General features: G+C 46.0%; 1 protein-coding gene across 4 annotated transcripts; it reads right to left on the bottom strand.

Moving 5' to 3' along the window:
- Nucleotides 1-42: 42 nt before the first annotated feature.
- On the bottom strand, nt 43-12,970 carry p2rx1 (purinergic receptor P2X, ligand-gated ion channel, 1). 4 transcript variants are annotated; one of them, XM_084941387.1, is made up of 14 exons: nt 12,517-12,970; nt 7,753-7,897; nt 6,047-6,118; nt 5,651-5,720; nt 4,507-4,594; nt 4,328-4,408; nt 3,751-3,892; nt 3,535-3,665; nt 2,783-2,873; nt 2,635-2,700; nt 1,449-1,544; nt 1,069-1,155; nt 504-545; nt 43-408 (listed from the first exon to the last, which is right to left on the bottom strand). In XM_084941387.1, exons 1-14 carry the CDS (start codon nt 12,651-12,653, stop codon nt 403-405), a joined length of 1,254 nt encoding a protein of 417 aa, XP_084797513.1. In that variant the 5' UTR covers nt 12,654-12,970; the 3' UTR covers nt 43-402. The 4 variants fall into 4 exon arrangements, with proteins under 4 accessions (XP_084797513.1, XP_084797514.1, XP_084797512.1 ...); XM_084941388.1 differs by having other exon boundaries at nt 1,069-1,158; nt 5,663-5,720; nt 12,517-12,967; XM_084941386.1 differs by having other exon boundaries at nt 1,069-1,158; nt 12,517-12,964.
- Between the last annotated feature and the right edge of the window lie 391 nt (nt 12,971-13,361).

Here is a 13,361-nt window from a genome sequence, read left to right as displayed (position 1 = left end):
ATTTCTCAGTTTTTGTTCGACCAAAGCAAAAAGAAACTGCGGTGATGTTACTGTACATGTTTTTATTAAGTCAACAGCCGATCACAAGGTGCACACGAGGGACGACTCACTGACAGCAGCGCACCTACATGTTTCTTTTACAACGACGGCGACTGAGGTAACAGAATTACAGACAGAGGCAACACCCAAAGAATGAAGACAAGCAAACAGGAACACCCAAGAAAGTACACACACCGCCTCTGACTCTACATACAAGCGTCACAGTTCCTCAGGATGACTAAGCTGCTGATGGGAATAACGTGATTCCATTTCTGTTAGTCCAGGTAGTGTCTGAAGGATCCAGGGTTCCAGTGCGTCACACCTCCAAAAGAGGCGTGGCCTTTTGGCTCGTTTGCTCCCGGGTCACTTCTGCACGAGAAACAGCAAATGAATAAAACATCAGTCATTAAAACAAGTGAGACTCGTGGGAGTGATTGTTTTGGAAGAATACGACGATGCCTTACTTTAGACACAGTCTCTGTGCTGCCTGCCTCTGAATCAGGATCCTGTGGAACAGGAGACATTTAGATCATGTGCAAACCACGCTGCTGCTCATCGTGATGATAATAATAATAATAATAATGAATTTTATTTATGAGCGCCTTTCAAGTCACCCAAGGACATGATGGCGCGATTAGGCTTTTCCTTTCCAGTCACCTTTCTCACTCACTATGTGTTAACAGACCTCTCTGCGTTGAATCATATCTGTTATTAATCTCTGTCTCTCTTCCACAGCATGTCTTTATCCTGTCTTCCTTCTCTCACCCCAACCGGTCGCAGCAGATGGCCCCGCCCCTCCCTGAGCCTGGTTCTGCCGGAGGTTTCTTCCTGTTAAAAGGGAGTTTTTCCTTCCCACTGTCGCCAAAGTGCTGCTCATAGGGGGTCATATGATTGTTGGGTTTTTCTCTGTATCTATGAAGCGCCTTGAGGTGACTTTTGTTGTGATTTGGCGCTATATAAATAAAATTGAATTGAATTGAATTGAAAATAAAAGAACCTGCTCTACTGCACAGACTGCCTCCTACTCACTTTGGACCGGTCTTTGCCTTGAGCCTGTTTTGCTTTTGCTTCAAGGGTGTAATAGACGTTCGTGTCTACACCAACCGACTCGCTGTCCTGCTGTAAAACAAGTTAAAGAGGAAAGCAGTCTGGGTGGGACTGGCACAGATTTCATCTTCCATCAGATAAACTGGCTGCTCTGTACTAATCACAGACTCTCACACACGTTATGGGAATGAACACAGCAATAATCTGATGGTAAGTGAAGGTTACGGCTTCCGTGTGAAATGTATGGCTGGAGTGGACGTGGTGAAGGAAAATAATCTCCAATGACTTTCTCTGATTGGTTGAACACCTCTCTGCTGTCCTCTGGTGTTCAAAGAGCACAGACTCATTTTTGAAGGTCTTACCTGTACTTGTGTGTCCGTGTATTTGAATTTCATGTTCTTGTAAAATTCTCTTTTCGGTAGCAAATAGAGCAGCACCAAGTCACACACTACAGTCGCCTAAAAAGAGGGGAGAAAAAAACAACCGTCATCTCCTGTTGGATTACAACACTGTGCAAAAGTCTCGAACCACCGAATATTTTAAATCTGTGTCATTACCTACAAAGACAACACCTCTGCAGACTCTGGACACTCACTAGAGCTACTTTTAGCTCCTCATCAGCACAGCGCTGCGTGTTTGTGTGTCGCTGGCTAGAATGAAACCAGCAACCTGTCACCTGCCACACAAATGTGTAAACTACCACATTATGGAGCCTCAGACACTAGCTACTCACTAGTAGGTGCAAACGACCACTGATCTCAGTCAAGCCAAACTAACGGAGCCACTGTCAGGCTTTTACAGTGTTGGGTGGCTGATTGCTGAACCAGGTGTGCACTGGCACCTGAGGGGAAAACTGGTGGCAGCTGAGTTCAAGGAAGACAAAATAGTACGCAGATATAAAGGCCTGCTTTGTCTGCAACACCAGGAACATTGGACATGTGGTCAAACGTACAGTTTGTTTAACTGAAACAAGTCTTTATTGTTCAACACAGCCTGAACTCGTTTCTTGTCATTTCTCTTCAGGAAGAGTTCTCCAGACTTTTTAAAGGACCTTCAAAGCTCTTCTTTGGATGTTGGCTGTTATTTGTCCTGTTCACTGCTTCAGTAATGTTGAGATCTGACTGATGGTGTGTTTGTGTATCCAGGTATGCCTTTGCTGCATTGTGTTTGGGATCATGGGATCATTGTTACGCTGAAGCTGTCACCAATCAGAAGCTTTCCACTCTTGCTGCACCGCGGATCAAAATCAGATTTTTGTTTTTTTTCATCAGTTTTGACACGACCTCCAACACCACGACCTCCAACACCACGACCTCCAACACCACGACATAACCTGCACCATATTTAACCGTGGTATGTTTGGACACAGTCCCTGGAGTTAGGTGCCTCAGTCATTCATATGTCAGTGTCCAAAGAGGCCTTCGGAAAACCTGGAGAACCACTTTAAAACTTAGAACGGAGCCTGGTTCCTAAGAGTATCAAAAACGAGGGCCGACTTTTGCACAGACGTGTGGAATATGTAAGTAAATATTTCAGCTTTCAACATACCACTCCAAAAATTCCCACTCCCGAGCCGATGGCTGTGAGGGTAGGAATGATATCAAATTTCCGCGCCTGTGAAGAGCAGAGTCATACCAACTCCTTTGGATTATTCTTCCAGTGACAAAAGCATATTCAAGATAAACGTGTTACTCACAAGTGACTGGACGATGATGTCAAACCTGATGCCAAACACTTTCAGAAGTGTTCTTTTCTGAATTTTGTCCTCCATATAATGCCTCGCAAACCTGCAGACAGACACAATCACAATATGTTACCAGGCATATGAAATATGTTTCAAAAGCATTTGACAACCACGTCATCATCCGTGTATTTACTGAGCGAGCTGTTGCTACCAAGAATGCGAGTTGTGAAGAAACAACAAGAAAAGGCAATCTGAGACAAGTCAACACTGTTTCACTGAGCAAACATCAGAAACTTCAGCCAGTCGACTTGGCAGGTTCAGCAGAGCTGAAGCAGCATTAGGAGCAAATAGCGAGTGAAGCCGATTCCATGGAAAATGAACAATAACAGTGACATAACAACATTTCTCCATCAGCCAGCAGGTGAAAAATGAATAACTGAGCAGGAGCATGCATGTGTCTGTGGTGCGCGAGGAAGCAGAAATGAATTGAAATAGTTTCAAACACTGAGCCAATATGTGCGATGTTGTCAACAGTTTCAAAGGTTAGATGAGAAGAGCGAATCCACTGTTATCATGAAGTTAGCGAGAGCTCAGCAAATGGAAGTGTAAAGCTTATCAATTAATATATAATATTAATAATATTATTAACATAAGACCTTAAAAGTGCTGCAAGCTAAAAATATAATATATGCGCTTCAGAGGTTTTCTGGACACAAACTAACAGAAAAAGGAACAAATCTCTCGCTGATCTGTGTTTTTCACACCTGAAATTGTAGCCCACTGAAGAGCCTTCTTTGCTTCCATAGAGTCCATGAAAGGTGTACTCTGGTTTACAGTGTTTTACATGCACGTCAAAGTTACACGTCCAGTCGACCACGATCCCGATGGCTCCTCCCTGTCAGGACACAAACGCCGTCTTCATCACAACAGGAGAAGAAGAGAAGCAAAACACAGAAACATGACAAGAAATTCGAACTCACCACTTTAGCTACTGTTTGAAAGTTTAAGCCAGAAAGTTTAATAATGTCTCCCAGTTTGAATATAGGGCACAGGGGAGCGTGGAGTGGATGATAAAGGCAACTGCTGATGTAGTTAGCGTCGACGTCCTCCACTAGGTTGCTCCTGAAAACGAAACGAAACATAAAACAGACAGAAAAAAACCGTGAAATATTTGACACTTTCTGTACTTTTACCAAAATTAGTGATTAAACGTGTGGTTTGATTTAGAAGCTGAAGATATAAGAGTTAAAAGAAGAACAGAGTTTACTGTGTAGCTCTGTTTGGTTCAAAGCTGTGTTTCATTTGGCGAGCTTGCTGTAATAACACAAACGTTACAGAAGAAACTGAAACGTATAAAATCATTGTGATTGTTCTTTATGACATCATAGAAACGTGAACAAATATCTCAGTAAAAACTGAAGTGTATAAAAAACAAATTTGTGCCACTGACTGAAGATTTCTGGCCACAACTGTTTTACAAAGTTACAATAGTTATGCCAGAGTATGACACACTCATCACACTCATCACATCTTCTGAGGTAAACGTGTCCCCGTCACCTCGAGACGCCGAATGCGGGGAACGTGACGGAGTTTTTGATGAACAGAGTGTAGTTCTCTGCAGACAACAACAGCGGAGGACTGAAACAGAAACAAGAACAGATTTAAAATGAGCATGTTTGCTTCCACAGATGATTGTGTAATCGCACAATCGTGAATATTTCAGTTTGTCTGCGTACTCTGGTACGTCGCGGTCGTCCTCCACTGGACACCAGGCCAGCACTTCACAGGTCTTAGTCCTGTTCACGCAGACTCCGGTCATTTCTCCTTGATACAGAAACAAAGAAGAGTTAAAGTCGATTACTCAACAGTGAAACAGGCAGCAGCGTGGGCGTTAGCAGCAGTTTCAAACACTTCCTTGCCTCCACTTTTATTTTGAATTAGCATCAACAGCAGCGTATAAAAGCAAAGCAAACGCTGAACCAGCTCTTTCTTTTATCTCGCCTTAATCCCAATGTTATCGCCTCCCTGTGCGCGTACAGCTTCGCTGCTATCGGTCTCTCATCGTGCGTGTGATGAGTTTGCAGACAGTCTCCAGCAGGCGTTTCGGCCTACTCGGCTTCGGCTCTCTGACCTTTGTGTTTGGCTGCAGGACAGCCCCGCGTTTACTTGTTTTTAAGCGTGGAGGCTGAGCGCCGGCACCTCAAGGTGCATGTGACTGGTGTGAACCAGACAGATCTAAAGCTTTGGTCTGATTGAGGGCGACGTGGAAAGGCTCTGAACTGAACTCTGGGACAGATGAAGGACAATAAATTTATGTAACTTAGAACCAGCCACACATTTGGACACATTAGAGCTGTGTCTTTGTGTGCTTGCAGTTTATATTAGCTGACATGCATGCAGTTGAGCGTGCTTATATATACATGCATGTATGTCTGTTTGCTTAAGGCAGAGTTTCAGCTGCTTACTTTAGTGGACAACAAGCCGTACTACAAACACACACCAAATGTTTGGTTGCTAAGGCCTGGTTTGTTGAGATGAATCTGTTTCTTCTTCTCAGTGCCGGGAAAATGCACTTCATGAATTCTGTGCAAATGTTTACCTCAGCAGCCGTGAGTCATATCTGCTGTATTTATATAGATGCTGTTGCGTGAGCCTGTCCTGTCACAGCTACGGCCCACTTTGCAAATACACCGCTGCTCCATCACCTGACACCATCCCCGACCTCGCTCAATAAATGGCTTCAGTGAGTTTCAGAAGGCTTTTCAGCTCCGGCGAAGCAAAATTACATAACAAGAAGCACAAAATCTGGACTGATGTGAGTTGGCAACAGACTCAGTGAGGACCGCTGAGGTCGCACACTCTCAGCCTGTCAGGATTTACCGTTTCCCGTACGTTTGAAACTCCCTCCTTCACAGTCGGCGTCTGTATTGCAGTTGTGTTTGCCCGGGAGCTGTTATAAAGAAGACACTGGGGTCAGTCTGTGTACGAAAGAAGGACATGAAGAAGAAGACAGGAAAACACCCTGGGAATGTGAAAGAAACGTCTTGTTTTTATAGTGTTACATGTATGGATCCCACACGCACTGCTCTTTGGGCCATTAGGCTTTAAAAGAGCCCTTTTCTGCTATACAACTTTCGGACAATTACCCAATTACAGAAATAGTCTTGGAATGAGATACAATTTCCGCTCGTTTTACTAAATATGGAAGCGCAGGAGGAAAGGAAGGAAGCAGAAAGAGGGAGGAATGAGAGAGAGAACCAGTGCCTTTTCACATACCTCTGGACAGGTTCCCATTGACTGACCTTCAGTCATGATATAGTTTGTCATCACTACAAATGATGAGTCTCCCTGAAGTTTTAAAAGAGAAGAAGCAATGTGTTTAAAAGCAGTGAGCACAGACCTTCAGACAAACTTCTGCGAGCCATGGCTCATTGTATTTCACAGGAACTGGAGCAGAAGAGGTGAAATAGTTGCAGAGCAACAGAAATCCCCTCACAGGAAGAAGGTTGGGTCAACACAGCGTTCAACGGTCAACTGTGAGACTATTTACAAGGCCGTGATCATATTTACAGTACAGTGATAAACGATATGATTGGACCGGTTCGTATATAACACCTTTCTACTCTACCACGTTTTACAGTGCGCCTCATTCACCTTCGGTCCAGCACTGACCCTCCTCCGAGGTGACGTGGGTTTCAGCATCGTACACACGGATGCTTTGACACGCAGACTCGAGCAGCAAAGGTTCGACCCACCGAGCGTCTGCAGTCACCCTGAGCAATTTGTGTTTTGTGTAGCGAATGTCCTGGTTCCTCTATGTTTCCAGTTTATGATCTAAGCGAATAGAGAACTGTATGCGTCTTTATTATACTGCGAGTTGAACTTTTGGCAGGTCAAATGCCATATTATTAGGCAGTAGGAGGGGGTAACTCCAACTCTCTTTACTTTTGCTCAAAATCACAGTTACATTAAAATGTTCTTTATAAGTTCATTGTGACATTGACACATTCCAGGTTGTTTTTCTTCTCTTTTGCATCTCTGGTGGCTTCCTGTGTTTCCTGTGTCTCTCTCGGTTGTCTGTGGAGCCTTTCAGTGTCACTCCTTGTTGGTATTTCCTGCAGGGTTACCTACTTGTCTTGTGTGCTCGTGTGGTTTTACTCCTTCCCTCCTTCGTGATTGCTGGCTCCGTCCTTTTTGCTTCACCTGTATCTTGTTATCCAATCAGTTGTTTTTAGTGCAGCCCTGATGCTGGGCTTCAGTTATCGCCCTTCCTCTTGTGCTTTGCCTTAAACGATTGCATTGTTTTATTCATATGTTGTTCCTGCCAATGTTTTCTTTCTTCCTTTGTCAGGTTTTTGAGTGTGCGTTTTGCTCCCGTGTGCACAGCCTCTCTTTGAACCGAACGTCGACGTAACAGCGAAGTCACGTGACGATTACTAAAACAATGACCACCTGACAATAAAGTGCATTTGATCAAAGTACGTGATGGAGAAAAGTGATCTTTTCATTATGTAACACTGAAACCACCTGTTTACCTTGCTCTGAATTAAAGCCCACACCCACACCTCAGAGCAAACATGGCAGCCTACATTGTGTCTTCTTTTTTCTTTCCCACAGTTAACAGGACACAGCAACACTGGAGACAAACAAAGTTATCTATTTGATCAGTGTCCCTGCTTTGCTCTCACATGCAATGAAGCTGCAGAGTCGCGTCGACAGAGGTGGATCGTCACCGGGGTGAACGTTACAAACCAGAAGCCTCTGCTTCTTTGTCAGCCTTGAGTTTTCTAGCAAACAGCAGTGACACGTTGTCCTGCTCAGCTGATGTTTCCTCGCTCTGACAGTTTGACTCATGAAGTTGATTTCATCAAATCTGCCTCTGGTGACCGACTTGCATCAGGTGCCAAACAAATTACCGACCACTTAGGAGTCACGAGACGACGACATATCAAATGTTACCGGGGGCACGAAAGGTCACTGACCTGTGAAGGGAAGACATAATCAGCCACGTCCCAGACTCTCTCTCCCCCGCTGTTGTTGGTGTAGCCCACTCCTTTCATTTTGGTGAAGACGGAGCTGACGGCCGTGTCTGTGGACTGGTAACCTTTCTCATAGATGAAAACCCACCTGTGCACGAAACAGAAAGCATTCTGTTCAAAATCCCACTTCACCCCAAAGCAAGGGCTTGCACAAGGACGACACCGACACTGCACACAGCCATCAGCACAACTACCAGGACAAACGTGCCTGTAGTCATGCAACGCACTGGCTCTTGTTCTTGTCCATTCAGCACCGCAAAGACACAGCAGACATACTGAATCTCAGCTCCAAACTATCACAGCAGCTGCTGAAAGAAAGCAAAAGTAAAAGTGTTCATGCTGAGCATTAATAGGGGCGATCGTGGCTCAAGAGTTGGCAGTTCGTCTTATAATCGGAAGGTTGCCGGTTCGAGCCCCGGCTTGGACAGTCTCGGTCGTTGTGTCCTTGGGCGAGACGCTTCACCCGTTGCCTACTGGTGGTGGTCAGAGGGCCCGGTGGCGCCAGTGTCCGGCAGCCTCGCCTCTGTCAGTGGCTACATGTAGCTGCCATCACCAGTTTGTGAATGGGTGGATGACTGAACATGTAAAGCGCTTTGGGGTCCTTAGGGACCAGTAAAGCGCTTTACAAATACAGGCCATTTACCATTATCAGGGTCCTGAGCAGTGTCGACAGGATTTCTCCAGAGTCTGCGTGTCACATTCAAAGGTCAGCTTTTGTGTGGATCTGCAAAGACGTCAGTAACAACTCGTTAAAAGTTATTTCATCTGTTTGTTAAAACTGACTCTCAAATAGGGAATATGACATTATCATGTCCATGCTGTTTAGTATCACTGCAGGTCCTTCACAGCTGGATTGAGGTGGACTATAGATGAGTCCGGTCCCCAGACCTGTTGTCAGCAGGGACTCCTTTTAGATCTCCGAGTCTTCCCACCAAAGACACATTTCCCCTTTGGTACCCGTATGGCTGCCGTATATATGCAAACTGCTGTTTTATTTCTTTTGTTTTAAATTTATCAGAAGGTTTGAAAACACTACAGTTTTTAAAAAGTTAGAATTTTTCATGGTTCGTGTTCGACGGGGTTAAAAACATCTTTCACAGCATCAGCACATTAACATATAGCTACATTTTTGTGATGTTGTATTAGCTCTAAGTTTGTGAATGATGGTCCGGTCTTTCCACTGGCCGTGACAAGATCCACGGCCCACATCTCGCTGCAGGCACTTTCACTTTGTAAAGTCATTGTTAAAAACATTGAGTCCTCACAGAAACTGAGTGCTGGGTTTGTCACAGTGAAGCTGAAACTTTGCTCACATAAAAGGATTCCAGTTCAGCAAAAAGCAGCTTTACACTTGGGGTGCATCACCTTAAACTCATTTACTTCCTCTGCTTGCGTGTCTGTGTGTGCGTTTGTAGCCACGAGGTAAAGGCAACAGCTGGTGTGCACTGAGCTGATACAGTGTGTACACACACACTGTGACGCATGTGTAGAGCTATTTCATATAGGCTGTGAAAAAGCAATTAGCCCCTGGCAGGAAGCCCACAGGACAGCGTGTGGTGCAGCATATCTTCATTTGTGTGCAATGAAAGCTCCTCAGAGCGGCGAACGAGAAGAAGCATCTTTCAAACTGCAGAGTGAAGTCGTAAGCACAAAAGCAGCAACGTCTATCAGCATGGCAAATCGAATTATATAGGTTGGAGGGAGCTGGAGAAAAAATGCGGAGAAACGGGAGAAAAAATAGGGCAAATTAAAGGAATAAAGAACGCGATGAGCGTGGAAATAATGGAAGCATCTTCCAAAACAGCAGCGTAAGAGAGATGTGTATCTGCGAGCGGCTGGGAGGGGGCTCTTTGATGTTGGGGAGAGTTTCCCACCATACTGTGCTGCTGAGATTAGTTTTTATTTAACGACAGAATGAAAAGAAAAATAAATCAACCTTCAAGTTAAAGCTAAAAACATAAACAGAGGATTGGGATTTTTTTAGCATAAAAGTTACAAAAAGAGAGTGCGCTGTGGTTTTCTGGGGCTGTTCTTTATCCCCTTCTACTGCTTATTTGAGTCCAGGTCGCAGGGGCACCAGCCCAAACATCCCTCTCCCACCTCCTCCTCCAACTCATCCAGGAGGACACCAAAGCATTCCCAACACCAGCCCAGAGATATAATCTCTCCAGCATGTCCTGGGTCTACCCCAGGGGCCTCGCAAACCACCTCAACTGTGAGGGATTTATGAAGGCCACTCAAGTGTTTATTACATGTGAAGTTTGAGTATGTTCGTCTGTTTTTTCCTGTTTCATTTGATAGATGCTTCCCAGTTAATTACCCAGCAGAATGTCCTCTATGGGAGCGCCTCTGTCTCAGCATCCATGTCTGTTGCCTGCCTTAGATTCTGTTTGTCCCCTTAGCTGTTGAAGGCTGTTTGCTCAGGCTGCCTCTGCTGTGAGTCCCGATTCACTGAATCACTGCTTCAGCATCCAAGAGAGAGACGGGCGGACTCCTGCCCTGACTCGTCCGCTTCAAGTCTGAAGAGAGGAGACGGCTTTATAATCGCATCTCCCTCATGCACATCACCACGCTGCTTTAATGTGGCTGCAGGAGGCAGGTGTGAGTGTGTGTGTGTGTGTGAGTGTGTGTGTGTGCCATGAACTTTTTCTGATCTTGATGATTGAGATCTGAATCAGAGCCGTTTAAAATCACATCACTCACTTATAAAAACCTGACTTTAAACAAGAGACGATGTTAAACTTGTCTACTGTCTACCAGCAGCAGCAGATGATAATGCCTCTGTGCTCTGTTTGGCAGTGAACTGGGCAGCAGTTGATTGTTATCTGTTTGAGCATATGCCCGGGCATATTTATCACACGCAGCTCCTCAGGTTCTGCTGTTTGGAGGTGCATGAAGGGAAAAGTTAGAGTCACACAGCTGCATAAACAAGTAACCCATGACAAACAAAAACAGAATCGTGTGTCGTGAGATGAAGTGAGATAAGTAAAGGAAACAGGTTCTCCCTTTTTCAGGATCAATTTCCAGCGAATAGCTCCGGCATGTCTAATCAGGTTAGGGTGGGTGGTGAGAGGCTGAGTAGACAAACAAGTATGCTGCAGGGGTTTTGTCCAAACATGAAATGGGCAGGAGCTCTGCTCTGTTGTGTCATGTTCACACCTTCTTTTTACAGTCAATCATAGTGACTCTTACAACTGTCATTCGTGCCTGTTTGCTGTGTCAACAATAACTGCAGTGACAGTATGTGTCCCTGCACAAGCCCAACATCTTCCTTTCACTTCCCCCCACAGTGACGGTACGTGTCCCTGCACAAGCCCAACATCTTCCTTTCACTTCCCCCCACAGTGACGGTATGTGTCCCTGCACAAGCCCAACATCTTCCTTTCACTTTCCCCCCCACAGTGACGGTATGTGTCCCTGCACAAGCCCAACATCTTCCTTTCACTTCCCCCCACAGTGACGGTATGTGTCCCTGCACAAGCCCAACATCTTCCTTTCACTTCCCCCCCACAGTGACGGTACGTGTCCCTGCACAAGCCCAACATCTTCCTTTCACTTCCCCCCACAGTGACAGTATGTGTCCCTGCACAAGCCCAACATCTTCCTTTCACTTCCCCCCACAGTGACGGTATGTGTCCCTGCACAAGCCCAACATCTTCCTTTCACTTTTCCCCCCACAGTGACGGTACGTGTCCCTGCACAAGCCCAACATCTTCCTTTCACTTCCCCCCACAGTGACAGTATGTGTCCCTGCACAAGCCCAACATCTTCCTTTCACTTCCCCCCACAGTGACGGTATGTGTCCCTGCACAAGCCCAACATCTTCCTTTCACTTTTCCCCCCACAGTGACGGTATGTGTCCCTGCACAAGCCCAACATCTTCCTTTCACTTTCCCCCCACAGTGACGGTATGTGTCCCTGCACAAGCCCAACATCTTCCTTTCACTTCCCCCCACAGTGACAGTATGTGTCCCTGCACAAGCCCAACATCTTCCTTTCACTTCCCCCCACAGTGACGGTATGTGTCCCTGCACAAGCCCAACATCTTCCTTTCACTTCCCCCCCACAGTGACGGTACGTGTCCCTGCACAAGCCCAACATCTTCCTTTCACTTTCCCCCCACAGTGACGGTATGTGTCCCTGCACAAGCCCAACATCTTCCTTTCACTTCCCCCCACAGTGACAGTATGTGTCCCTGCACAAGCCCAACATCTTCCTTTCACTTTTCCCCCACAGTGACGGTATGTGTCCCTGCACAAGCCCAACATCTTCCTTTCACTTCCCCCCACAGTGACAGTACGTGTCCCTGCACAAGCCCAACATCTTCCTTTCACTTTTCCCCCCACAGTGACGGTATGTGTCCCTGCACAAGCCCAACATCTTCCTTTCACTTTCCCCCCACAGTGACGGTACGTGTCCCTGCACAAGCCCAACATCTTCCTTTCACTTTCCCCCCACAGTGACGGTATGTGTCCCTGCACAAGCCCAACATCTTCCTTTCACTTCCCCCCCACAGTGACGGTATGTGTCCCTGCACAAGCCCAACATCTTCCTTTCACTTCCCCCCCACTCTATCCACACAAAGTGAACTCTGGGTCACTCAGGAAGGAAGTTCCAGACAAGATGAACTACACAAAGTGATGCAAACCCTTTCTCACCATTTCCTTACAGCTAAAACAAAAAGAGAAAAAAGTGTGCAGGTCTTACCCGATGATGTAAACCAGAACCCCCAGCTGGATGAGCCGGCACACCACTCCCACCCTCCTGTTCCTCACCAGCACCTGGCGGGGAGTCTCATACTCAAAGAAGAAGTCGGAGAGGGCGCTGGTGATTTGGTTCTTCATCTTCTCTCACGGCTGACCCACAGGGAAGAGGGTCTCTGCTTCTCCTCACTTGCATATAAAAACTCCCAAGAAATTCTTTTTTTCTTTTGTTCTTCACTTGTGTCCTCTGCCTCCTCTCATGAATAAGCTCTTATACTCTTCATGTGAAGTCCTAAAGTCTAAAGACTTCCTCCTCCCTTCCTACTCTCTCTCTCTCTTGCTCTCCGTCTCTCCTCCTCCTCTCTCTCTCTCTCTGCACTCGGTCGCTCTGTTATCAGCCTGTTGCCTTTTTGCGCAACTTGACCGTTTCCGTGCATCTCCTGGCTTTTCTCAGGAGACATAATAAGCACAGAGACATCTGTCGAAATTTACTGTTAACTTGGTCTGCAAGTTTCAATAACTCAACAGTTGCCACACACAAGCACCGGATGCCCTCCTCTCTTTGAGCAATCAAACCTTATCAGCCACGCTGACACTGTCTTCCTGCGTGCTACACAGAGATAGAAGCCACAGAAGCTAAGCATAAACACGGTGCATCTTCCACAGTTCTGCATGTTTGCCCACTCTCGTCTCACCGTTTGTCAGGCAGTAAGCCTTCTTAACTTTTATCAACACCATGTGTGGGCGCACGCCGTCAAACACTTTGATTTCCTCATCCAGCTCAATAATTCAGGCCCCTTCTCTCCATTCTCATGCCGACGGCTGCTTTGCATTTTCTAATCTTCACAA

Source organism: Perissodus microlepis, chromosome 10, assembly GCF_051167445.1.
Source record: "Perissodus microlepis isolate ML-2025 ecotype Zambia chromosome 10, ASM5116744v1, whole genome shotgun sequence".
Taxonomy (NCBI): Eukaryota; Metazoa; Chordata; class Actinopteri; order Cichliformes; family Cichlidae; genus Perissodus; species Perissodus microlepis.
This window is presented reverse-complemented; position numbering and strand designations above follow the sequence as displayed.

Coding starts and splice junctions, on each gene's coding strand:
- p2rx1 (XM_084941386.1), bottom strand. CDS start 12,653: ATGAAGAACCAAATCACCAGCGCCCTCTCCGACTTCTTCTTTGAGTAT. Junction 2,701..2,782: donor ACATCATCGTCCAGTCACTT/GTGAGTAACACG, acceptor TGCTCTTCACAG/GCGCGGAAATTTGATATCAT. Junction 1,545..2,634: donor GAGTGGGAATTTTTGGAGTG/GTATGTTGAAAG, acceptor CCCTCTTTTTAG/GCGACTGTAGTGTGTGACTT.